General features: G+C 49.6%; 2 protein-coding genes across 2 annotated transcripts in view; one reads left to right on the top strand and one right to left on the bottom strand.

Annotated features, from left to right (window-relative positions):
• CACNA2D4 (calcium voltage-gated channel auxiliary subunit alpha2delta 4) overlaps positions 1–27,295 on the bottom strand; it is a 132,402-nt gene that overhangs the window by 29,201 nt on the left and 75,906 nt on the right. The gene's annotated exons all lie outside the window — the stretch shown is intronic.
• Positions 15,895–22,595, top strand: LRTM2 (leucine rich repeats and transmembrane domains 2). The gene is made up of 3 exons (XM_054214282.1): positions 15,895–15,961; positions 19,680–20,270; positions 22,141–22,595. The coding sequence occupies exons 1-3, from the start codon at positions 15,895–15,897 to the stop codon at positions 22,593–22,595; spliced, it is 1,113 nt and encodes a 370-aa protein (XP_054070257.1).

Raw genomic sequence — 27,295 nt, 5'->3', positions numbered from 1 at the left:
CATTTCTTATCCAGCTCTCCTTGCTGTAGACTGAATATGACCGACTGTATGTGGGGGAATGATTTTGTAGAGCTGCCTTGCCCTACGCCTCACAGAGCACAAACCAGATAAGACAAAGAATGCAAACAAAGGAGAAAGGATGGGGCTGAGTCCAGGCCAGGTGAAGATTCGTTAGCTTCAGTGGGGCTATTGCAGGCATGTTTTGGCTTGGTGCCCCTGCTGACAAATCGACAGTCCGTGGCAGAAGGCAAATGGTGTTGTTGCTGCCAAGTTCAATGAGGCCCACGCATCTGATTTGGTACGTAGCTTTAAATAAATTCATCGCTATCCTTTAAAACCATCTCAAGAAAGAGCTATTCCCCTTATCAGAGCAGATCACATCAATGGGACTGAACATTACCCAGGACATATAGTTTTCATGAGACTTGAAGAGGAGTTGATACCTACATAACTAACATTGCAATGCAGAGACTTACTCAGTTTTGCAAGTGGGAACATTTATCCTCAAATTGTTCTTCAAAAGGAGCTTCACCCCTGATTGTGAATCCTTGCCTCTGCCCAGGAGGCGTAAGTAGCATATACCGAACTTGGACAGAGTTGCCTGCAACATGAGGAAAGAGAGTACCTGGGGGCTTGCACTGGTGGGCGGTGGCAGGGACAGAAAGCAGAGTCTCCCAGCTCTCTCCTTCCTTTTTCCACATCACTTACAGCCATGTCTAACTCGTTTGTGCCGTCTGTCAGCAAGCCTTGTCCTTTGGATGCAATCTTTGCAGCCCTAACCTCTCTGTAGGGCTTGCTCTTACTCATCTTCTCTGCACCAGCCTTTTCTTTCCTTCACAGTGGTCCAGCACGCATTTCTAGTTATTCCCCACGGAGCTGCAGTGAGCACCACGCTCCTCCTCACATCACAGCACAGTCTGAAGAGGTCACTGAAAGCAAAGCTGGGGGCTATTCTGCCTTGCAGCTAGGTTTGTCTGTCTGGATGATTCCCATCACAGGGAACCATACTACAGGGATTGGTCCATGCTCCTGCCTGGCAGCACGGCTCCTTGCCAGTCAGGGTGGAGTGGTGAACTGTGAGAAGCTTCCGTGTATTCAGGTGACCTGAGGAAGACGTGTGGACTGAGGGGAAAGAAGGCACAAAAATCCTCCCAGTGTTAGCAACAAGTAGCTCTCTGGGTGCCTTTAGGCTGTTGGTGAGGATGGGTAGAAAGGAGGAAAGCGGTGATTCAGTCTGAGGTCAGGATGATGCTACAGCTCAGGTGAGAGGGAGAAAACTGGAACAACCAAGCTTGTTCCAAAGTATAACTGAATCATTAATCAGCCTTTTTGCTCTGGTGTCATAGAGCATGCTGCAGGAGCAGGAAGATCTGTGGTCCAGGAAATGATGAGTGGCCCTGGAGTGCAGCATGACGACAACTGTAGAGTCCTCGGAGAGACCATGGCTAATAGTTTTACTCCTACTAATGTGCAAATAACGCGTGCAACTGTGGCTTCCCAGCAATGAAATAAAACACAAGGACGAGCGATGCTGCACACCTTGTACAGTTAGGTGTTGCTTCACCACGTTGACGAGCTACCCAGACCTGTGCACGACCTCCCACCAGCAAGCACCCTGCCTGCAAGCCCAAGCGGCGCCTGCTGCATGGCTGCAGCTGGGTTTCTCCGGAGTCGTGTGCTGCCATTCACCGTGGAGAGAAGAACCTTCCCCTCCACCTGTTCATCCCTCCGTCGAGCATGTCTGCCTCATTAGCTCATCCTCTGCTTGTCTCTCTGTCTGCCTTCCCTGGCTTGTCTCCTTGATTATCCATATGCTGTTCTCATAAGGAGCTTTCCCCAAGATTTAATTCTTGGGCCTGCCACACAACAAAAAGGCATAGCAGAGCTGCAAGATTACATCCTGCTTATCAAGATGTACCTTACCATTCAAAACCTGTTTTCACGGCTGCCGGTTTGATGGTTAAATAAAAACCTGCGATTCAAATGGCAGAATGTACCAGAGCAGCAGGGCAGCCCTGCCTGCACTGTCCATTTGCAGTCCCCGTTGCCTATTTCTGAAATATTCCCATTTTCCCGCTCAAGCCAGCAGTGCAGCTGCCCCACTCACAATTTTACTTGGAAGTCCACTAAAAATTTTATTTAAAAAATAACTTCCAGGCAGGTTAAAAAGAACAAAAAGTCCAAACCAAGGGCAGCCTGCCTATGCTAGTGGACCTGACAAAAGAGGCAGTTCAAGTGGATCAGAACAACAGTAATTCTTGCAAAGGTGGCTACTACCGAGGTCTTCAGCAAGCTGTAGGAAGGCAAGCGAGGGCTCTGATTTGGGGTGGGGGGCCAGGCAACAGGAGCCTGTGGGAGAACAGAGAGGGAAGCCTGGCAGTGGGTTGGATTCAGGTGCTTGCTGCACCCTTGTACCAGCAGGCTGTGTTGGGGAGGGCAGGGGATGCCTCTGCCACGGCATGGATGTAACCACACCTGACATTTGAGCTGGACATATGGCTGAGCACGCTCTCCCCGCCACACACCAAACCCAGGGGGGAGAACCGTGGGTGCAAATGCTCCTCTCCCTAACCCATTCCCCTCATCCCCCTACCCCTCACCAGCACTCCTAAGTTTTCCACAGATCCCCAAGGAAGCCGGGGCCGGGTCATGCTGTATCCAAGCAGGGAAGTGTTAGAGCAGCCCATGGGCTCTGCCACTGTGGCTGGGCAGGATGCGGCCAGCCTGCCGTGAGCACCTCTCCCTTCAGTCCCAATGTCAGACACACTGCCTCCCCCCACCATCTCTGGTGCACTGGTGGGAAGGGGGTGCCCCGCTCCCATGCTCCCTGGTTTCTCCCCTGCTGCCTCCCCTTCACCGCAGCCACTCGCCTCACCCCTAGACAAAACCCAGCCGACAGCAGGGCTCGTCCCTGCTCCTCCTGGTCGCCTTTCTCTACCGGTTTATTGTCATCAGCCATAGCAGGCAGGGGAGGGATGGAACGAGGGGAGGAGGCGTTCGGCTCAGTGCCTCCTCTCATAACCTGTGCCTGACCAATCTGCCTCCCGAGGGGCTGCGGGGAGCTCCCCCCGCCCCGGCATCTCCTCATCCCTCCTCGAGCCCCTCAGCTCCCAGCACCCGGAGAGGGATGGCAGCAAGGTGGGGAGGAGGGAGAGAGAGGGACTGACAGCAACAGCCCTTTCTCCAGGATGGGTTGAGGCAAAGGAAAACCTCCCGGGCTTCTTCCTCTGGGTGTTTCGGAGCAGATCCTGCCTGCCTGGCGGGGTGACTCCTCTGCACTGTCTGTGCGCGCTCCTGTGCGTGTGCTGCTGCCATCGCAGATGTACCCCCAGCTGTCACTTCGCTGCGCGCAGTCGCTCCCTCTCCCGCCTCTCTCTCTCTTTCCCTCTCCCCCTATTTATTATTTACGGAGGATTACAGTCCCTTTCCCACGCTGTCATCTCACCGGGCGGCTCCTCTACCCTCTGCGTGGGGCGAGCAGCTGGCTAGGAGGGGCTCCTGCCAACTAGGGTCCACCGAGAGCCCAGCCGGCAACGGAAGGACTTTCTGCTGGATTTGCTTTGGGATTGTACCGGGTTCGCTGGAAGAGCTGCCGTTCTCACAGGAGGGTCCATCCCAGCCCAAGAGAGGTAAGTAAAGATGTCTCTCTTTTGTATTTCACCCCCCCCCCGCCCCCACTCCCTGGCTATGAGAGATCAGTGGGGCTACCCCCCAGGAACCGTCCTCCCTGGGGAGGGGAGTGGCAGTCGGGGTCAGCCCCGTCTGCCAGACGGCACAGTGCAAAGTCCCGGTTGTGTGAGGCTGACAGGCAGCGATCTTCCCAATAAAGCAGAACGACAACCCTGCCGCAGAGGCTGCTGGTACTGGTTCCAGTCCAGTTTCAGTGCCGGCAGCTGGGAGCAACTTCTTCCAGCTGTGAATGCCACCAGCGTCTTTCGTGGCAGCACGGGCAGCTTAGGTGCAGCTTTGAGGCTCGGCGCTTGGTACTGTGGTCACCAGGTATTGGGCAGCTCACAGAGAACCCTGGCTTTTGTCCCCTCCTCAGGGCTGTGAAAGGGGCCAGCATGTGAGTTGCCACTCACCTGACCCATGGGGGCTTTGCTGGGTATCGTTTTGGTCTCAGCTGTCTCAGTAAGAACAATCTGAACTGGAGAAATGAGGACCAGAACTGGACAGGTCCAGCATTCAGTAAATGGGCTTTAGGATGACGGGTGTGTATATGCGTAAGTGTGTGTGCGTGCATGTACAATTTCACGCACAAAGCTCACAGACATGACTGACCACAGGACATGAAGTAAAGGAGGCCATATCGCAAGCGAAGCCAAAAATAAGTCCCAACCGGCTTGCAGCATCCCTGCAGGCTGAGCCAGCGATTTCTGAACTTTTGGGTGGAATGCACAGCACTGAGGGTGGGGGTGAAACACAGCACAGAGAAACTTCACAGCCTTTTCCAGCCCTGCCTGGGAGGGAAGGGGAGAATAAGATCCTGAATGAGCTGATGAGATGTGAGCCTGTGGATAGGGGTATATATGTGAGCATTAGCATGTGTGTATGTGTGTGTCCACATATACACGTGTGCATATACACACATGCACAGACACGTGCACACATACATCCCACTCAGGGCATTCTGCCCCCTCCTCCTGCTGCCTGCCCAGTTTATTACTGCCACTGCATCTCATGCTAATTAAGAGAGACATGTAAAATCAGAGCTCTCACAGTTTCGGGGGAGAGGATGTTTGAAGCTGTTGCTCCAACCAGGTCATGACCGAGATGGGCCCTGGGCCCGCCATGTGGACCATCAGGTAGCCTGAATGTGCCACGTCCAGTGCATCCCCGATGGTAACAGTAGTGAGCAGGGTACAGACTGCTCTGCTGCCGGTGCCTGATCTGACACCCAAGGATGGAGGGAGAAAGGCAGATCTCACTTGGGGAAGGACTGGAACAGCTGCTATTGCAGGATTTAAAGAAATAAACCTTTAAAAGACAGGGGGACCCTTAAAGGCACACAGGGACTTGTCACAAAGCAGGGGACATTTCCAGCAGTAAGGAGGAAGGAGTGCCTTTTCCAGAATTGCAGACCATTTTTCTTCTTAGCTTTGTCGCTTGGGTCTGGTTTGGGGGGGGGGGCGGGGGCGGGAAGCAGATCTTTCTCTAACTGCTGTGGGCAAACAACATTTGCAAGGGAATTATTCCACATGAGTGAAAGGCTTGCGGGAGTTGTCTCCCTGTCAGACATCAGCGCAGTCTCTGCTAGTGTATCTTGCCCACTTGGAGGAGTTATGGTAAATCCTAAGCAAAGGGGCTGTTTGCAAAGAGAAAGGGGGGAAACCCTCTTATGTAATTTTTATACCAGATCATAGCTTTACCCTTGCCTCCAGCAAAGTGAATGCCACACGCTAGCAAGGTGCACTCCCAGCTCAGACATCTTCATGAGCTACTCCAGTTCCCTGCCCTTCCTCTGGATTTTCTAAGCCTGATGCAGAAAGACTTTTCTAGGCTCTTCAGCATCACAGAAGCCTGATGAAGGCAGGCAGACCTGTGTCTAGGTGCAGCAGGGAGGGCCAGCAGCAGCAGCACAGGGCCATGAGGATACCTGGACAGGAGCATCCAGGGAGCTGGAGAGACTGGAAGAGGATGGGGACAGGCTCAAGCCTGTGGGAGGGAATTTCTGGGCAGTTCTTCGGTGACTCTTCAGCACTTGCCTGTTGCTGATTCAAAAGAGAGACCAAGCAGTTTCCTTCACTTGCCATGTTTGGTTACAAGCAGCTGCTTACACCGCTTGACATCTGTCCCAGCCCTGGGTGGCTCATCAAATGACCATACTGGGATGCTCCCCCCAGCTGAGTAATGCTCCAGAGTGCTACACCATGACCCACATTCCAGATCTCAGTGGGAAGGAGCTGGAGTTGGAGTCCTGGGTTGTTTCTGTCCCTACTGCATGGAAATACCTTTTAACACATACCTTATTCCTGCCACGGCTTTACCAAAATGCTGGTTCACAAAAATGCTTTGTGTGGCTGAGGGCATCCTAATAGCAAGAATAATTTTTTGGGGTCTACAAACCAGTTAAATTCCAGGCTGGAGAGATGGAAGGAAAAGTTGCTGCACCTGCGAGGGGGGAGATTATGTGAAACGCAGTTTTATTCACATTGCAAAAACGAGCAGTTGAAAGTTAGGAAATGTCGGGATTTGGGGCAGCATGCCATCTGCACCAGGTTGCAGTCCTGACTGGTAGGATCACACACTGTATTTCCATAAGTTGCCTCATTCAGGGCGCTGGCTACACCGTGCTGAGGAGGTGAAGCAGGGGGCTGTTATTTTTTTTTTGGTACTGCAAAGTGTGTTCCTGTTTTATTTGTTTACTGCCTGCCATCCAAGCCCTGCAGGCAATACATCATTATTCATTGTCTTGTGGTGTTCTGAAGGTGTTCGCTGCTACAGTTGCCTCGTAGCTGATGATAGAGAATTTATGCTCCTGATGAGGCAAGAGAGAGTGGTTATTTTCCTTGCTTTTGAAGGGAAAAGAGACTTCCCCTTTAGCCACATGGGGAAGGAGCAGCAGGTGCAGGACCAGAGCTTGGGGCCTCTTGGCTCTCAGTGCCATTGAGTCCTCGACACCATACCAGTTTGCTGGCTAAGCTGCCAGCATTTTGGAAAACAGCTGTGAGTGTTCAGCAGTTCTGCAAAATGGCCCCTAGGGTCTCATGTTGGGCACCCGCAAAATTAGGAATGTACAAGCTGTGGCCACCTGCCAAAACTGCGGTTTAATATTTAATGCTGACCATATAAAAATAGCCTTATTTATTACAATATCCTCATTGTTAGCTTGAGTATCATGTGCCCTTTGCACTGAGGATGGGACAAGGTCCTGTGAAAAAAAGAAATTGTACTTGCTTGGATAAGCAAAGGCTGTGTGGTAACACATACATGCAAATGGCTGAATTAAGGTTGTGCAGGTATTAACTCACATTTAAGTACTTGGCTTTGCAAGCCAAATGGCATATTTTATCATATGGCAATTTTTTTAAAAAAATGAAAATGACACTTTCTTGATTCTTTCTTTATGAATGGGAAAACAAGAGACTTTCCATTATTTATGCACTGCAATGCCTCACACCCATCACAGGAATGACTGAGACCTAAATTTACGGCAGGGCCATACAAGTCTGAACTTCATGACTGATTGCAAGCAAAGGCTGTTACTTTGAAGATGGGCCATGCTGCCATGCTCCTCCTTACTCCAAGGAGGCCGGGAAGCTTGGAAGCTTCCTTCCCCATGGACCATGCCCTCACACAAGGAATAAAGAAGTAGGACCACATCCCGAGTCTGGAGAGGAGCTGTTAGAGGCATCTTGGCTTATCATTTGGGCTCTCTTTCCACTCTTGGTGAGGCTCTCTGCTGCTGGTACTCCCCAGAGCGGAACGTGCTGCTGCTGTGATTTTGCTGTGAGGTGCCTTGTGTAGAGGTAGAGGAGCTGAAGGTGAGCCCTGCTCTCCACTCTACTTGCATTTAGTGATTTTGATGGAATGTGAACGTTGCCATGCCCATATCTCTTCTGTGGCTGCAAACCCTCCAGAAAAGTAAAGTCACATCAAATTTGAGGACCTTCCCCAGCCTCAGCAGGCTCTGCAGCATGGGGCTGTGATGAGTGTGCTAACCTGATGCAAGGATCCTGGCTGGAGCTCTGGGTTGTGAGAGCTGTCACCATATCTCGTTGAGCTATGGGCAATGTTCCCAGCTTGTAAAGAGTGTAAGTGTGTCCCAGAGACACTCAGGCACCCCTGGAGCCACAGGCAGCAGCCTGGAACCCATGCAGTTTGTGTGGACTTTGCAGGGATGCCCCTCTTAGATGCTCTGGAAAGGTGATGGGGGGTGATGGGGAAGGGGAAGAAGAGCTCCAGGTTCTTTCTAATAGGCTGCACTGCTGACCTTGTGCCACAATGGCAACCAAGTGAAACAGATCTATACAACTCCCTAAAGCAGAAAAAGAAATCAGCGAAAGGTCTCCTTCAGAGTTCAGTTTAAATGCATCATGTGCGAACAATGAGAGTCAGCCTTTCCTTGGGAGGTTTGCCAGGAGCTGTGTGCGTGCTGGGTCACTGATCCCCTTATGATAAGAGCAGAGAGGATTTTTACTGCTGGCGTCTTGTGCTCTGCCCCACTGCTGTGCATGCATGGATGATCCCTGCCCCTTCAAACACACCTGGGGCACAGGCTTGTGAAGTAAGACGATAGTGAAGTTCTTCCCTCATCCCATCACGTTTTCTACCTCCTCCTGCTCCAACTGCCGAAGTGGTGAGCCACTACCCTTGCAGCTGGTGGTCTGATTCTGGCAGCCAAGGAAGCACAGCCAAGGTGCTGGGTGAGGAAGAGGAGAAGGGACTCTCTCACTCAGTAGCTTAGGTGGGAGCACTTATCCGTCACTTTGGCTTCTCCACCAGAAGCAAAAGTATCCAGTGTCAAGCACTAGGTAGGCTAGCGAGCTTGGCGTCCCGGCGTAAAGCCAGTTCTTGGGACAAAGCAGACATGAATGATGGCAAACAAGCAGGTGTGGGACATTTTGTGTGCACGGGATCACCCAGGCTCGCAGAAGCTCACCTGAATTTAGGAATGAGGAAGCACAAGGAGAAAGGCTTGCGGCTGAAGTGCCTTAGCCCCCATAACAGAGGTTTCTTGGTATTGATCTGGAAGCCCCCTGATTTGGCAGTCTGGTCATACTGGTTGATAGACCTCTGGCCTAGCGCTCCAGGGACAGAAACTGTGAACCAAGAGTTTATATTGATAAAAACCTTTGTATTTTCCTGTCTTGCTGTGAAATTGACACACCTCCATCTACTACTCTGTGCATGTAAATCTATCTCTCATCTCAGACAGGCTGGCACCTTCCCTGTTATGGATCTGCTGCATACTTTTCTCCTAATAAGAGACCCAGGGAAGGCACTGGGTCATCTCAAACGTGCCGAGCCCTCAGAGAATCCTTCACAAATGTGGGCCCATATATATGCTCCTTCTTGAGCATCACCCGAATAAAAACAAGAGATTGTTTGGGGATCTGGAGCACCAACTAAGAAGTGAGGAAAATACCTGTGCGTGGTGTGGGGAGAGGGGTGAGAACCAAGATTCTTCCACCAAGCCACCTTCTCTGCCTGGAGCCTCTCCTTTTGGTGTGTCACTCACCCACACCCCCGGGGTAGGCTTGGCAGGAAGAGGGGAGCAGCATTTTAAATGCCAGTGAGCTGGAGGATGCTTGTGGGGTGCAAAGGAGGAGCCGAGAGCAGAAGGGTGCCTCCCTCAGAACTGCTGGGTCGGAAGCGGCTGCAATCCTTCTGTCAAGGGGCTGAGTGCAGGGATTAAGAGTCTGAGCTACTACTGGCCATGGGATTAACCCCTGCAGGAAATTAAAGTTGTAGAGAAGGCTCTTCACAGCTGAGAGAAAGAGAAAAACTGGGATCTGGATTAGAATTGGCAGGGCTGGTGACAAGCCACCACCCACAGCCAACTGTTCCCAGCTGGATCAGAAAATGTTATCTCAGTCTTCATGTAGAACCCCCCTCCACATCTCACTCGGTTACCAATTTTTGCCAACAGTGTGAGATGAACAAAAACATCACTCTGTGGCAAGAAAAAGAGGAGGAAACTGGGTAGCCAGCTCACGTGTCCCTCCTCTGAGCCCCTCTCCCACTCCCTCACCCGCTTCCCTTCTCAGCTGCCTCCGTTTTGCATGGAGGAAACATGCACGTGGTCTGTCGCATTCAATAATACTCGCAGAAGATGCTGGCACACACACGGCTGGATTTCTTCCTGTCAACTGCCCCCTCAGCTCTCCTCCTCCTGCTGCTCTGGGCCTCCTCCATATGCCGCACTCTCGCTGTGCTGGGACTTTCCTGTCACTCCCGTGTTGGATATCCTGGTCTCCCCACCTGCTTCCACAGCTTCCCAAGGAATCCCACTTCTCCATAGCAATCTGGGTCTTTCCCATCAGTGCTACCCGCCCTGGCTCCCCTTCGGATGTTCTGTGCTTTCTCAGAGTGTTTGATGAGGCCTGATGCTCTTGGTATTTCCAACCCCTCCAACATCTCCTAGTCTCATTATTGTGCATTGGGTCAGGGAGGCTTGGGATGCAAGTAATGTTTCCTGATTAAGGTATGGGATGAGGAATCAAGAAAACTGGCTTCTTTCCTGATTTTGCCACAGGCCTGTCAGGAAACTTTGGGAAAGCCTGGCCAAAACTCCTTTATCCTGTGTAACTTCCATAAGCCCTACAAATAATCTCTGTAGGACAGGAGAGCATTTGCAAGACCCAGTGATCCAGTGCAAGCACTGCACTTGTCAGCTTCAAAAATCCTGAGTGTGGAACTGATGTGGATTCTCATGATGAAGTAACAAAAGCTAGGCAGCTGAAATTTCAGCCAGCCGAACTCAGCAGCCATTTTTACCTCTATCATAGTCTACCCCTCCATAAAATGAGGATAAAATTGATCTTTTTTGGAGGGATTTGGGGAGGAAACATTTTTTAACCCCAATCACATTGGCATTTCAGAGGTGCCTAGACATTGTCATTCCAAAGATCAGAAGCTTTTTGACCTCTTCACATCCCAGAGAATAGGGTGAGGTTTTAATTCACACCAAGTCAGGAATGTGGCAGAGTCCCTTACAATACCAAGTGGGTTTTGCACGCTTTCTACTTACTTTACAGCTTTCTCGGCTTTCTGTACAAGGTGTTTTGCTTAGCTGTGATTGATCACTGCAAGTCAGATGGCACCATTTCTTCTGCAGCTGGGTTTCTAGTGTGAATTTAAAATGTGCTTTCCATTGATTGTGACAGCACAACACTAATGAATCCTGAACGCGTGTGTTAATAAATCATCAAGTGCTGGAAATGAAGCCCCCAGCTATTTAGCTTAGAAGCTCACTGGGGCAGCGACACACACTGTATGTTTCTACAGTGTTGCTGAGCTTGGCTGCCACCTCTGGGTGCTTTTGCAGTCCAAATAGACAACAAATGAGGAGCTGCCGCTGAGACAACTTGACCTCTTGTCGTCAGTAATTTGCACGACCGACCTAGGTCTGTTGGGAGACCAACAATGGACATCATCTCCACGCCATCTAAACCCACTTATGGTACTGTCAGGAGCATGATTCCCCACTAGGACTCATCAGCCAGGTTACTTCACGAACTTCCAGTTGCTGTGATCAGACCACAGGGCTGACGTGTCTCCCTGCCCCCTGTGTGCTGACTCTTGTCCCCCAAGGGCTGGTGAAGGAACAGACATAGAACATGCTTTAGTCATTGGACACTGGGGTACCACTGTCCCCCTCCATTATAGGGTTCTGGCGATAAAACAGGAATCCTAAAAGCAACAAGGAAAGGGGAGGAAAAAAAGATAATCTCCTTAGAGCAGCCTCCCTGCCCTCCTTCACCGTGCTGCTTTTCTGATAAAGGCTAAAGCAATTCAGCATTGGAAAGGGGAAAGGGACTTTGCCATCACTTGTCAAGGAGAGTGTGGGGGAGGGATGAATGTCTGCGTGTACTTCCTGATCATTTATTGCTGGCATCTGTTGCAGCCTCTGTTACCTACCCTTTTGTAATATAGGTCACCCACATGCCCTGCCAATGCTCGTAAGCCAGGCTGTTAACGGAGTCTGATCCCTCAGCCATGATCCAAGGGTTAGCGCAAAGGACTAGGAGAGATAATCACAGACAGAGGTTGCTGGGCTCTGTTTCTGACTGCGACTCATTCCAGTGACACAGTCACCTGTCTCTCTAGCCTCAGTGTCCCTGTCTGGAAAATGGGATAGCTTTATCCACCTACCTAGAGCAGAGGCACTACTGGCTACGACCTCAGCCTTTCTTCTTGGGGGTCATTAAATACAAAATAGCAAGAACAACACCTGCAACCATGGTAAGAGCCATTTGTAGAGCAGATGGAAAGCTTTGGATAGAAGGTGTCACAGAATTGGGAAGTGTTACTAAAACAGTATGTGGATGCAGTAAACTGAAACCCTCCCCACCCTCACAGTGTGCTCCTTGGGACCCGACTTAAGCAAGCTAAGGCTTTAGAGTGATACTGCAAATGTTACTGGTGTCTGGGCAGGGAAAAGGGAAGCACAAGACTGTGATAGTGCCTGCTGTAGCTCTTATGCCCTGGCAAGTGCTGCAGAGTCGTTACAATCTTCTCAGCATCTCCCCCAGCAGTAAAGTTCCCTGTTCAAGCTAATTAGGGGAATCCTCATTAGAGAGTCCTCTAGAGTCTGACAGCAGGCCAAATGTCCAAGTGGCACTTCAGCTCAGTGTATTTTTGGCCACTGGAGCCCATGGGCCAGAAATGGATGATTTCATTCTGTTGCTTTGAGCTGAAACTGAAAAAGTTGTCTTTTACTGTCCTATATCAAACGGCAAGAAGAAAAGGATACCACCAGCCCCACAGGCTACTCTGTTCATTTCTCCAGAAATTTCTCTGGAGAAGGGGATTCAACTCCAAGCACATGGAAGACAGCTCTGGACACCGTGTCCCATGGATCACAGGGCATTTGGCTGACATGTTGCTCCAGGGAGAAGGAACCATCTAGTAAGCCTGGAAGAAACACTAACACTTGGTTTACGGAGACCTTGGGTGACTTCAGAGCATTCAGAGGTCCAGCAATGCTGATCAGGCCTTGATCCCAACAACCCAGGCAATGCCACGCTAGTTCAGAATGGACAGCATGGTCCCTCTCCTTTTGGGATGGGGGTACATGGGGGCCACTCCTAGGTCTGGCAGAGTCCTCGCTGCTGGAAAAGTCCCTGGCTGTTAGGCTGAAAGCAGCCAGCCATCAGAGCCAGCCTTGAGGTGTAGGCAGGTGCTAGTTGCCCCAGGACTACGGGGTTCCCCGTGCTGCGTTGGCAGTGAGCACAGCTGACCTGGCGCTCTGCAGTGCAGAAGACATCTCTTGGTCCACAGTAAAACAGCTAATTGAGTCAGAATTCAAGACAAGTCAGAGAAAACCTTTAAAAAAGAAACTCCCAAAAATTCTCTCTGCCTTCTTGGTCTCTCTTGGCTGCAGAATATTAATCACTAAGGGTCTAATGTGCTTATGGGCAATACCTGCATGGGAGAAACTGTGTTTTACTGGATCCTTGGAATTAAAATTTCTCCATAAACATACAAGGCACAAATGCAGAAGCTCATTGGCCCTTGCACTTCAGCTGTCAGGAAGCTCTGCCTATTCCAAATGCACTGCTCTGCCCTCTGAGCATGTTATGCTTGAGAAGTAGACAGTTTTGTGCAAGACATGGATGTTGATAGATATGGGTCACAGAAGAGTCCCCGGTACATATGCAAGCCCAAGTCCACGCACACATTTGTGAGCTATACTGTTTGTTTTATCTGCATATGTAGATGAAGACAGCTGCTTTTAAGTGTTAGAAACATGTGTATGAGTGCACAAAGGGGAGCTGCTATCTATGGGGTGGGGAGTGCTGTGTTTATGCGACATGCTTTTAAAATAATCTTGGGTTTATCAAGGCGCCTCCATCTTTGTGCGTGTTGCAGCGCAGGAGACAGCATTAAAGCCTGAACAGGTGTTAATCACCATGCACTGTAATAAATTCTAAACATAGGGAAAGGGCTTATTTATACACGGCTGCTCCTCCCACCCTGCACCCTGTGCTTAAGCCTTGGTGCTGCCTGAGACGAAGAGGAGCCCGTGAGGCACCAGAAACCAGGGCAAGAGCTGGACTTGCCCTGCCAGAGCAGAAGGAGCTAGGGGTAGAAACCCTGACCCTGTCACCGTCCTTGCCTCTGGGTCTGCCAGTTCTGCTCCAGCCCCACGCTGTCACCTGGGGATGTTGTAGCTGAATTGCAGAGCGCAGCAAGAGGACTTGGGGGGGACACCAGCCCATGGCCTGAGCGGGGGCCTGGGCTGAGGGGAGACCGCAGAGGGAAGCCGTGTCACAAGGCACCCAAAGAAGCTGTTTGTTGGTTTTTTGTTTTTTTTTTTAAAGCTTAGCCCCCCTGATTGGAGCCGAGGCAGCTGATACAGATGGGGTGTTACAAAACAGAGCCAAAAGGCAAGAGCGCAAGGAACAGAGCTATCTATAACCCTGACAAAGTTAGATGGAGTGAAGGTGGGGAAGACGGAGCATGGCAGGCAGCCCCTGATGCTGAGAGCAAGGGCGCGATCGTTCGGCAATGGGATTTGGAGCTGATTGACTCCCGCTCTCCAGCAGGCAGATAAGGCTCTGTGGCTGTCGGCTTAACTCTGCCGTTTATTCCTGTGCTGTAGGGAGTTAAATAGAGCACACGGAAAGCCGGCTGCCGGGGAGTGAAAGTCAAGGAGGGAGAGGGAAGGAAGAGACTGTAATTGGGCAGTGCCCGGGGAGTCGAGTGGAAGTGGCTGCTGGCAGAGCCCCTCCAGGTAAGTGCTTGCGGCTTTTCATCCTCTTTGTTGATACCGACAGCTGGGGACAGGAGAATTCAGGGGTGGCATTGATTTGGGGGAGGCTGAAAGTCTCTTTCTCAGCCAGGGCGAGCACAAGCACGGAATGGGGACAGCTATTTGTTGCAGCTTCTCCTTCAGCAGGGACTGCAGGGCAAAGGCTCCAGCTCGGTTTAGGGACTGGGGGGCTGCAGTGGGTGAAGGCTGGATCAGTTTCGGTGCTGTGAGAGGTATTCAGCTATTTGGTGCACTAGCATTTAGGTAAATAATCTAAATAGCCTTGCAAAATGTACTAGTCCAGGCACTGAACCTGCTCATCTTTCTCATCGAGACACTAATTTAAATATTTCCTGGTGGTTTACATTCCCATATAAAATAAATCAGTCCTGGGAGCCTGGGAGAGGGGGAGCAGCTGGCACGTGTGTGGGGAGAGTGTCCCGGTGGGAGTGCAGCGCCCAGCTAAAATAATGGCTGTGGATGTTGTCAGAGCCCCTCAGAGGGGATGGAGGAGGGTTTATTTCTGTACCCTGCTTGAAATGTGTCCATCTAACTCCTGCTGTGACTGTGGGTGGCACGTCAGAGCACAAGCAGGGGGACAGGAGGGTCCGTGGTGTTTCCCCTTTTCCTGCTTGCCTGTATCCAAAAGGGAAGCAGGAGGGAAGAAGGAACCTGTTGTCAGTCACTTATTGTCAGGGGAGAGTTTATGGTCTTTGGGTTTCTAATTAGACTGAGCATTTTTCCTTCTTCTAATTAAGATGTAATTCCTCTCTTTTCAACACTCCCACACAGTCTCCCCCGCCCCAGGTCCTCCCTTCTCCTCCGAGGCTCACTCGCTCTTCAGCTCCTGCAGTTGCTGCAGTATGAAATCCCCAAGCTGGAGCTGTGCTCTGCTCAGCCCCGCTCCAGCCACCACATCCATTTTACCTTAAAACAGAAAGGAAGCGCTAGCGGGGAATATGGGGCGGGGGGTGGGGAGAGAAGCGGCTTGGCAGCCACTGGTGCCCAGACCTCGGTGATGCTGAGCCGTGTGTCAGGGAGAGGATGCACAGGTGGTACCAGCCTGCGTGGCGGTGAGAGGGAATGAGCTGGAGTCTGCTGCCCTGGCAGGGTCACCTCAGCAATCCATCAGGTTAACCTTGAGTGTGAGGCTAATGTAGCTACTGTAGCAGGCTACTCAAGCATAGGCTTGTCTCTTAATGTTGAGCCTTCGTCATGCTGCACCTCCTGAAACATCCTCCATCTCTCCTCCAAAATGGAGCTGATGCCTCAAAGGCAAAATTCTAGCTGAGCAGGGGAAGGGACAACCCTGAGCCCAGCCCCAAGTCCTGTACCCAGGGAACTGAACCCCACCAACTCTGCTCTGCTCTCCTCCTGCAGGACCTGGCAGGCAGGCTACAAGGTTATTCCTCCTCCCTTTGGGGCCGAGTGCCAGGCTGGCTGGTGGATGTGAAGACACGCTGGAGAAGACAACAATGCTGCCTACAACTGCTGGCCACCGGTGGAGGAGCAGGTCCCTCATGAGGTGGCAAGAGGCTTGTCGTAAGTAATGCCTACTCAGGTACTAAGTACGATGATCCTGTTTGTCAAGGGAGTGGAAAGAAAATAGGTCACATCAGGGTTAAGAATAGGGGAGAGGGACAGCTAAGAATGGAGATGTTTGAACTAATTCCTGATTCCTTTAGAGGCCAGGCTAGCTGGGAGGGAGAGCGAGACTCTAAAGCTGAAGATGGGCTTAAAGTGGGACAGTGAGTGATGATTGCTTCTGAATTCCAGTGGGCCTGGCAGGTGAGAAACAGTGAGACAGATACCACCACACAATGATCCACCCTGAACACTTCTCAGATCAGCACCCTGTAAGCCGCAGACTCCTCTCTGTGGTAGGGGTTTATAAGTAGGCTGCTGAGCAAGGTTCCCAGCTCTTCATGGCAGAAGAAGTCATGACGGATTTTAGAAGGGAATGCAGGATGCGAATACAGAATTCTCCTACTGGGCACTGCCACATGTAGTGAAAATCAAGGAGTAAATAAGGAAGATCTCTTTTAAATTAAACTGTGAAAGTTCAGCCTGTGCATCTTCCAGTGAACTAGGGCATCTGCTACAGTACCCCTGAGTGCAGAGCAGAGACTGCTAGGGTGATCTGGAAGCCCCACATTGGGGAATCTACCTGCACTTCAGGGAAGCATCTAGGGACTGCAGCAGAGGAAAGGGAGCACTTGGAGAGTGTCCATCACTACTGCACGCCCAGGTGGCTGAGCGGGTCTGCGGTTTCTCTTGCTCCTGCCCTCCTGATCAAATTTGGGTGTACCAGTGTAAGAAGCTGAGGGAATTATTTCCTTCTCCAGAAAACAGGCATCTTTGTAATCCATCCTCACATACTAGACTGTTCTATTAATTATTTATAATGAATGCTACTGAGTCTTGACTTAATCTGATATTCCTGGATCAGCTTTCTCCCACCTACTAGAGTCACCCAACACCCCACAAAGTAACTTCATCTTCCCCTAACACAAAAACACATGCTACTCATCCTTTTGTAGGGCTGGAAGACAGCTTCAAGTTCTGTCTATTGCTTCCCTACCTCTCTTTCCCATAAAGCTGCATCCTAACCAGTGCGACAAATTTGTTGGTATGAGCTCATATCCTAGTGGATGTATCTCTTGCAGGGAATGAAAATGAAATCAGACTTTCTCCTCTCTATGATTTTAGTAAAATATTTCCAAAAGCATAAAGCAATATATGTGTAACAAAAAGACATTTTTGGCACATCCTACATGGCTGCAGAAACTTGGCATAAATCCAGGTCCTGAACATAATCACAGCCAACTGCCTGAGACTTTGTTCCTACCAGCCACTGTCAGCATACATACTGGTGGAACCCCACAGCCACCCAGTCAGGGCCGGTGGTGGGTAGGTATTTTGAGAGATAAGCCCTGAACAGAATGCCACCTGTATTGCATCACACATGGTCTGCTTTTGCCTTTCTCGGTATACAAAGCAGCTAAATGTTATCTTATCATCACAGCTGTCAATCTATTATTAATACTGTACTTTTGTTAAGCATCCAGGAAAAGACGGGGTCACTTGAGTGACTCATGGCTCTCTCCTTTCTCCACTCCAGCTCCCATTCTTTTAATTCTCTCCCTACAACAAGAGCATGATATATTCTGAAGGGAATTAAATATCAGCCAGCTAGACAGTGTCTGCACTGCATTAGTCCACAGGCTATGATCTGCTTTCATAGCAATATCTGCTGTTGATCCCAACCTTTGCATGACAAGAAAGCACAGAGGTGCTCAGGGTAAGGATCTCTCTTGTATTTCACTGTAAGGATCCATAATTATCATTAAAAGAGCACACAGATTGGCACGGCCTCGGCTGAGGTACATCTGAGATGTCAACTGTAGGACAGAAAAAAATTCCTGAAGGATTGTGAAAGATGGGTAAAATAAAAAAAGAGCTGAGGCGCTCCCTCTGAACACTTATTCTTTCATCCTTAATAAAGTCATATAGCTTAGGATCCAAAATGTGTAGTTGTCCTTAGGCTACCAGTCCACAAATCTGCCAATTCTCACAACGATTGCTTGGAAGACAAAAAGGCCCTATGCAGGATGACAGGGTTGGAGTATGAAGGCAGCACCACTGCCAGAAACCAAGTCTGTATAAAAAAAAGGCCTATGGGTCAGACTAAACTCTAAAACTCTAGGGAAACTGGCACGAGGGAAGAGAGGAAGAGCACGGCTGACTGCAGAGCTTCTCCAGAGCATGGTTCTCCACTAGCTCCCTCTCCTATGGCAGTCTTTCCACAATTCCTTTGGGGCTAAGAAACAAAACACCTGCTTGTTGGTTCTTTGGAAAAAAGCAGGACAGAAGAATTTGGTTTCCAGTCCAGGAAATAATGGCAAGACAATAAATGCATACATTTTAGCTACCATTCACCCCTATAAAGACTCTACCAACCCCAAGCGACTGCCTTCTCTGAAGAAAAGTGAGAAATGGAGAGGACAGGGCATGACGTACAGACAAACCTGCTTCACTTTTAGTCAAATGCTCAAATTTGTCACCTTAAAAAACAGCGAGGGAGCTGAATTTGCTTCACACATTGAAGAAACTAATCTCAGTTCCACAAAAGGAATTAAGATGAAGGATGCAAATGTTTTACATAGTCTGCTTAAACATAACTCCCACTCCTCTAATGACAGGAGGCACAAAGCTTCCTTTCCTGAGCGTTTTAAAAGATACTGGCTCCCAGGGAGGGTTGGTAACTAGTGCCCTGATGCCACCCATAGGATCTGGACCCACGTTCTGGAATAATGATCCACAACAGCTCTAACAAATGCTGTTTAGTGGATTGTCCAACCTTACCTTTGAGACACTGCAGGAGAAAGGGGGGATGTGCTAACCCTTTTCCAAACACCCCTTTCTTCAACTACTAACCTGCAATTTTTTTCCTCATCTCCATTGCTATGGGCAACTTGGGTCAGAGGAAAACTTGTGGGGCTATTGCTGTGGGATTCAGAAACTATTTTGAGAGCAATGGCAAGAACCAGGTGTCCAGTGGTTTAGAGTATCCTTGTTAATTTTTAACAGCTTTCTTGGTCATCCCTTTGTAATGTAATCTAATTCATAAAACAGTCTCTTGACACAAGGCCCCCACAACACACTGTGGATATGGAAAGCAAATGATACCCTGATGTAGAGGCTAACTTAGGCCTGAGTCTGATCTATCACAAAGATTAGGATTCAAACTGCAGGAGCACAACTGATACGTAGGTTATTTGTTTTCGTTTTTCTTAAAAACTTTTCATTAACATGTCTATTTCTGAAAAAATAGAGCTTCTTAAATATATACCAGTCCCTCCTCTCTCAACCTTGACTGCTTAGAAAGAGCTGTCCTTTAACAGAGGTGACACCTCCCACTGCTCTCTCCTCCATTCTTGTCTGACAGGTTGCAATGCTCTAGTATCTGGCAACAAAGTCCTCTGGGATGCACCATTCTTACTTCCTTGTGAAACTGGAAGGGTATTCACTTGCTAGCTCATAAAAAAGACTAAGAGGAAACTCATGCTGCCAGGGTGCAGGCCAGCAGTAAAGGGAAGTAGCTGTGGGGAATCTCATTACACTGCAGGGCATTGCAGCAAAGAGTCCCGCTGTGAAGGTCATATTGTAGCCGTAGCTGTGTTCAAGGTGGGGATGGGTGAGGATGTGAAATCACTGCTCTAATACACGTGTTCTCTCTCCCCTGCTTTTCACCTACCAGTGCTTGGCTGTTGGCTGTCGCTATGTGCTGCCGAGTCCTTCTTTGCTTGTCCTTCCTCCTGCAAGTGTAACAGTGGTAACCTGGAAGTGGACTGTAGTGGCTTGGGCCTCTCTTCCATCCCCTCCGACATCCCCACAAACACCAGGACCTTCCTCTTTCTCAACAACAAACTCAGCATCCTACCGGGAGCAGTGTTTTCCAACCTCTCTGCCCTACAGAGGCTGGATCTATCCAACAACTTCTTGGACCAGCTCCCTCAAAATATCTTCAGTGACCTGGGGAACCTCACAGAGCTCCAGCTGAGGAACAACAGCATCCGGGCCTTGGACAAGGACCTCCTACAACACACGGCCCTGCTGCGCCGGCTGGATCTCTCCATCAACGGCCTGGCCCAGATACCCTCGGGCATCTTTGATGACCTGCCTGCTCTCCGCTCCCTCTCTCTCAGGTCCAACCGCCTGCAGAGCCTGGACAGGGTGACCTTTGAACCACTAACCAGCCTGCAGCAACTCCAAGTTGGGGATAACCCCTGGGAATGTGACTGCAACCTTCGAGACTTCAAGCACTGGATGGAATGGTTCTCCTACAGAGGTAGGTGCTTGCGCAGCGGGAGTCAAGCATGGAAGTGCTGGTTTTCCATGGAAGAGCAGAAAAAGGCAGGCAGGGAAGAAACATGGGCAGATAGAGGGCATTCAGCTGAGGCTGAACTGCCAGATCATAGCCAAGGAGCACGAGGACTGTGCTAAAACGCTAAGAGACACTTCAGTGGCACCACACCTTCATATAGCAACACTGCCAGGCTGGGAAGTCCTCTGCAGCCCCAGATCTCCTATTTCCTTGTTTTGTTCCTAATCTGAAAGATAACTTTTTTTTTGAGAGGAAAGAATTTTCCTCAAATAACATGAAAATTTTAGGATTATGAGTTCACCTCACCTGTTCTGCCTGAAGAGAAGAAATGCTTTTCACACTTGAAAAGAACCATCCCATTCTCTTCCTTAAGCTGGGAGAAGTAAAAGTCAGATTTGGCTGTAAAGCATCAGGTCTGCTTTCAACAAACAAACCAAGGAAACAGTGACACTTAGGAAAATACTGCAACTAATATTGGCAAACCCAAACTAAAGCTCCAGTTAACAAGCCAGGCCCCAGGTCAGACTGGCTGTAAAATCGTCATTCCAAAACAAGCAGTTTTGACAAGTTTGTGTTTCCAGCTTTTCCTCAAAATATGTAAGGCTGGAAAGGTACGTATCACTTAGCATGAATGCCGATGGGATGACATGCTTTCTGGAGCTGGAACTCAAAGAAAGATGGCCCATTTTACAGGAATGACGATTGAAGGCCTGACCTTCTCTCGCTGGAGCCAATGAGTAGAAAAGGGTCTCAAATCATGCGGATAGCAACAGTCAGCTGTCACATCCCTGCTGATCACAGCCTTGCTGGAAAGAGATTATCTACGCCTATGGCTACACTGCAGTCTGAAATATGCATTTGTGTGAGCAGAATCAAACAAGCATACAAGTGCTGCTTTCTTTTTGGTTTTGTTTGTTTTCTTTCTTGACTCTAATATCACAGAGTCGATGGAAAGCACACGGAGTTAATTTTGCCTTTTTTTCCCCTCCCAAAGAAATTGCCCAAACTCGCTCAAGCATTTGTTTCAACATCTGTCACTATTTTCACAGAGGGGGGATGGATTAGTTGTTAGAAGATGGGACTCTGTGTCTGTTGTTATTTTGAGAAGATACAGCCTGGTCCTATCTTTTTGCTTTAATTTCTCCTTTTCTAAAATGGTTCTACTGACACTTACATAACTCACTCAACAGTATGAGGATGACTTAATAGATGGTTTCAGAGGGCTTTCATGTCTTGGCCTGAAAGATGTCTATGCAGATAACCACAATGAGCTCTACTGTCAAATCCAACCTAGGCAGAAGCAACCCAGTCAGCTGCCATGGTTGACGCTGTTCCAGCTGTGGAGGGCTAGGGCATGCAAAATGTCTCCACGTTAGGCAAAACAATAATTTTAAAGGATATCATGTGTGCTCATTCTGCCCAGTGCATGGAGGTGCACTCCCTCCCTCCACCTTTGACATGCACTGTGGATCTGGCAGGACATGGGGGTCTGCAGCATCTCCTGACTTCAGTGTCACCCTTGAACTCTAGAAACATCCTGCACTAGATCACGGCTGCCTTTTGGGGATGGGAGAAGCTCTCTGAATACTCTATCTACTGAGCAATGCATTCACAGAATCACATTCACCCATGAGGGACTGGATTTTATATCCCCACTCCTATAATAAAGCAGTTCCCCACTTGATAACCATACTGCTGTTATGCCTGGGTTCTGCAGGGCAAATCCTTACCAGGTGTGGACAGAGTCATAGGAATTTATCCCACCTGAGGATCTAACTCTGCTGTTACTGTATCAGGATGAAGCTGTTCACTCCTATTATCTCTATTGGGACAGGTGGGAAAATCGACCAGCTGGCATGTACCCTGCCCAAGGAACTGAAAGGGAAGGATATGCGAATGGTGCCCATGGAGATGTTTAACTATTGCTCCCAGCTGGATGATGAGAACAGCTCTACAGTGCTGGACAATACTGGCCCACCCTGCACTAAAGGAAGCCCAACTCCTTCCAAATCTAAATTGGGCCCAGAAACAGAAGTGGAGCCCAGTGTGGGATGCCCTCAGAAACAGCGATATAGGCCTGTGAGCGTGCGCCGGGCTATTGGCACTGTGATCATCGCAGGGGTGGTTTGCGGCATTGTTTGCATCATGATGGTGGTGGCAGCTGCTTATGGTTGCATCTATGCCTCCCTCATGGCCAAGTACCATCGGGAGCTGAAGAAGAGGCAGCCACTCATGGGTGACACAGAAGGTGAACATGAAGAGCAAAAACAAATCTCTTCTGTGGCATGAAACTCTTCTAGGAAGGAAGGGACAGCAATGAACAAAGGTACCTGAGAGCAGTCAAGCATGGGGTCCTCCCAAAATACATCTTCCCAGACAGACAGACAGACAGATAGACTGTGCTATTGCTCCACTCACCCAAGTAGTACAACATGCTTCTGGGGGGTCAAGGCACCTGGCTCAACTTCTGTTCCTCTGCCCCAGGCCCATTTTGTGCCCTTTCACCCTTGGGCCCTCCCAGACAAATAAAGTAGAGTCAGACTTCGAGTGCTTGCCGTGCCTCATGCCCTTGCACAGAGCTTCCCTCACATGCCTGCTGTGGAGGCAGCTGGCACCTTCTGGGAACCTGTGTCATCCTCTCAGCTTCAGTCCTGAGTCGTCCTGTATCCTGTCAAGAGCTCTCTGCAAACAGAGACCAGGTCTGTAAGACCTTGTGTGAGGAGCAGGACACCAGAAGCGTCCATGCCTCGCTGTTAGGGTCACTGCTGTTGTGTGACAGTAAGTTGCTGCCCACCCCACAAGTCAGTGCTGCCGAGAGCACATCAGAAGGGAGGGAAGGTCCCTAGGGCATGACAACCGTCAGGAGGAGATTTCCCTTCTCACTTTTAAAGGTGGAAAGATACCTGTATCACTCTAACACGCTGCTAGGGAGCATAGTGTCCCTCTCTTCGCTCCTGGCCAAGTCAAAATCTGTGAGCTGACACACACATCATTCGTTATAGGTGCACAGATACAGAGCTGTCCGCCTACGCACACACACACCTACTGACTCATTCTGATCCCAACACACACGCAGAGTCAGTCCCCACCAGTGCATCCAGGCAGAGCCACACGTGCACAGGCTGATCTCCCCTCTGCCTGCAGCCATGAATACATTCAGCCACTTTACCTTACTCTCATCATAACAGTGCATAGCACCTTCTGGTTCAGGCAAAATACATGCACCCTGCCACTGAGGAGCTAACAAAAACATCTCAGCCATAGTGCAGAGCCAGTGGAAATGGGCAGAAGAGGATGGAGAGAGGCAAAGATATTAAGGTTACAGCATGAGCCTGTGGAAATGAGTACAGAGCATGAAAAAAAATTAGGTGTGTTCTTGTTTTCTATTTTATGTTTTCTATGATAAATGGAGAGCGTAAGGATATGAAGCCTCCATTTGGAAATGTTTGATTGGCATAGCAGAAGTGGGTCATCAGGGAAGACTTAGAGGAGGAGGTGGCTTACCAGCCTCGGCAGTGTAAGTCATGCTGAGGAATAGTATGAGCCTAGCGAAAGGTGGCAGGAGAAGAAGACACACAACCCAAGAGCTGGCGTGGCTGGCAGAGGGATAAGCACGGTGTATGGAGTAGGGCTATGCTGCTGGGGTGACTGAAGAGAGGGGGCACAATTCTGGAGGGTCTTGAGGTGAAGGCTGAAACCTAGCCACGGTCTGGCAAAGGTGGGAGAGCCCAGGAAAGTTCCGGCACCGTAGGCAGGACAGCCCGCATATGGTCCCCTCACCATCACTGCTGTGTTCACTGCCATCCCCAGCTGCACACGAGTGTGCCCATACACACAGCCGTGCACACTGCCACTGTCACGTAGGGTGACTTCCCCCAAACAGATTTGAAAGCCCTCAGACTGCAGTGCCTCCTATTAGTCTTAGCTCGTTCCAACCTAACAAAAAAAAAAAAAAGAAAAAAAAGAGGGGGAAAAAAAAAAGAAAGGAACTCAACATAAGGACTCTTTTTGTATCACTGGAAGTGGGATAAAATGCTGTCTCCAGGGAAGAGCATGCATTGCCATGGTAACCTGCTCTAACCCGTCACAGTGGGTATTCCTGGGCGAGGAAGATGACACCGGAGGTCATGCATCCGCAGTGCCTGTGGATGGTGTGATCCCTGCCATCAGGAAACAAGCTGGCAGCCAGCCCAGCTTTGCAGGGTGTTTTGCTAGCAACCTGTGCTGAGAGCCCAGCGCACGCTGCAGGTGGACCCTGCCAGGGAACATCACCTCTTCCCCCTGCTCCAGCTGGATCCCGATGCCTTCAAACATCTCACAGCCCTCCTGCTCCCTGCTGCTGGATCCCTATGGAAGTGATGCACGCTGGCTCCTCACCCACTTCTGGTCCCAGACAGGTGGTTGTACTGACCCATGGGCACACAATGCCAAGTCTTTAATCAAAGCCTGGAGTGGCAAAATCCCTCCTGGCCTACCCAGGGCCACCAGAGGCAAAGAGACACGATGCTCTGGACTGTTTTGGCATGACTTCCCTTTGATATAGGAATGCATAGGACAGAGGAGGATGTTCTTCAGGAAGCAGAAGACCAGGCTGCCCTGGAAGCAGGACTGGGAGAAGCAGTCCACCCACAAGTGTGCGCATGCATTGCACCCACACTCCCAGCACACAGCTAGTGGGGAAGAGGAGGAGGAGGGGGACTGGCAAGATGTGAGGAAGGACTCTTCCCCCATGCACTGTATAGCCACTCCAACCATCCCATCTGCTGCAACCATAGCCCACTCTGAAGGGCAGAACTGGTGCACTGCAGACTCCGTATGCGTGTTACTGCTGCTCCGCATTCCCAGCAAGCCAGGACTAGACTCTGCCTGCTGGATCCAAACCTATCCCCAACCTCCCTCTCAGGGGACCTTCTCCCTTTACCATACCGAACTCCGCAATCATACTTGAAATGGGACTTGAGTCAGAGCAGTATATTTATAGATCTATATTTTACTTGCATCAAATAATGGAGAAACATTGCACAAAACAAATGGGATCTATATGTGCGTGTGTGTGTGTGTGTATGTGTGTGTGAATGAGAGAGATTGTTTTTAAGGGGATAGACTAGAGGTAAAATGAATAGGAGGGAGGCAGGGGACGATGCATGGGTTGCTGGGGAGGGAATCCTCCTTTCCCTGCAAATTCCCTGTGACCTCCTCCTGCCCTGACCAATTTTTCTTTGTTGCTAATAATATTTTCTATATCTTGTGTTGTGGGGCTGATGATGACCTTGCCCATCCTTTCCTTTTTGTTTTCATTTATAAGGCAGAAAGTCTGGATTCATCTCAACCCTAGACAAGGGACTGCTATGTTTAGAAAACCACCCAAGAAAGGAGAAGACGGGAAAGGGGAGAAAAGAGAGTTGCTGAGAAACACGAAGGCTGGCTGCTATGGGGAGTCCCACTGGAAAGCAAATACTGTACTTGGAAGGACAAGGACCCGTCTGTCCTCTTTCATGCAGCACAGAGTAACAGGGTTCACTGCGAAATGCCCTCTTTATACCACCACCTGCAAACAGGCTCTCACTCTGTTCCCTAACACACCTGGAAAACAGGCTGCCCCAGTGTGATTGAGCTGCTGCACTGTCCACAGGCAACTCTAGGGAACATCCAGTGCAGTCCTGCAGCATGCTGGATACAGAATGAGACCCAGTGCTCCTTGTGTGCCCAGGAAACGGGTTCCTCTGGGAGGAACAGGAGCTCCCGTTCTCCCTGCAGGCATGGCTAGGCATGGGGGGGAATCCCCCTGAACGCAGCCTTTGCTGCAGGCAGGTGTACCAATGCCACATGCAGGTGCCTGCCCTCAGGAAACGGTCTTCTGGGGCAGGCAGGTCCAACACGTGCCAGGGAGATGTAGGGGCTGGCAGGGCCACCAGAAACACCTCTTCTGCTCCCCCCGCTCCCCTTCCCCACACACCCACCTGTGGTACAGGCAGGCACATTTCTTGCAGGGAACAGATGGCACTTGTAATTTCTTTTTCTTTTCATTATTGTTTGAGGGAGAGCAACAAGATTTTCTAAAATGACTGAATGGAGGTTTCTTTGGCATGAGACAGAAAATTTTTAAAGGTATATTATATTTCTGGCTTGTTGTTACAGAAGAATAATAAAGAATGTATTTTCCTATGCTCCTTCTTGTTTAAATGAGATCTCCAATAGCAACCTTCCCGCTCTCCCCTACCCCCTGCAAAAGCAAACACTGCAGGGATACAGCCAACCAAATGAAAAAGACCCTGAATTCCCACATATGTGTATGCTTGTCTGTACATGGTGTTTGAACTTGGAATGAACATGCACATATGTGCACACACATACACTATATCAGTGTAAGTCCTAGGCAAGCATGTACCTGTAGTCGGGGTGAGGCTGTAGGACTAAATAGACAGTCAAGGTGAGACCCTAGATCTAGAAACACACACACACACAGCGCTCCAGGGACACAGCCAGACAAGGGCGATTGTGTAACAAGGATAAGATACTGTGGCAATCAGCTCATTACATAAAAGCAGAAAGGGCCAAATTAATCCCTAGTGTAAGAACGTAGAAGCCAATGGAGTTATATTCAGGTCAAATTTGATTCCAAAGCTTTTTTTTTTTATTTTTTTAATTAGAGCATAATGTTCAATAAAACTTACAGTAACAAATTGTGAGTTACGGGTTCCTACATCTCCAGGTTCCTGACCCTCCTGAGAAAGGTTATTTTGAAATGAATGAAATTGTTATCTAATCCTATTGCACCCCCAATTACACAAGCTGTCACCCCTAGAGCTAAAAAGAGTCTCTCCACCAGCTGTTCACTGGCTGGGTCCGTCACACACAGCTAAGAAGTTTAAATTCCTCACTTCTCCACTTTCAGTGCTTTGCATACACAATTCATCACACACTCCTGATGCGTGTGGAACCACAAAAGATGTTAAACCCTGCCACAAGCAAACCCTGGTCCCGCCACG

The sequence above is a fragment of the Rissa tridactyla genome, chromosome 1, assembly GCF_028500815.1.
Source record: "Rissa tridactyla isolate bRisTri1 chromosome 1, bRisTri1.patW.cur.20221130, whole genome shotgun sequence".
Lineage (NCBI taxonomy): Eukaryota > Metazoa > Chordata > Aves > Charadriiformes > Laridae > Rissa > Rissa tridactyla.
Note: the sequence above shows the minus strand (reverse complement) of the source record. Positions and strands in the feature narration are given on the sequence as shown.

What these genes read in the sequence shown, in the direction of transcription:
- LRTM2 (XM_054214282.1), top strand. Translation starts at nt 15,895, where the DNA reads ATGCTGCCTACAACTGCTGGCCACCGGTGGAGGAGCAGGTCCCTCATG. An exon ending in GAGGTGGCAAGAGGCTTGTC is followed by an intron (nt 15,962 to 19,679) that starts GTAAGTAATGCC and finishes TTCACCTACCAG; the next exon opens with TGCTTGGCTGTTGGCTGTCG. An exon ending in GGAATGGTTCTCCTACAGAG is followed by an intron (nt 20,271 to 22,140) that starts GTAGGTGCTTGC and finishes CTATTGGGACAG; the next exon opens with GTGGGAAAATCGACCAGCTG.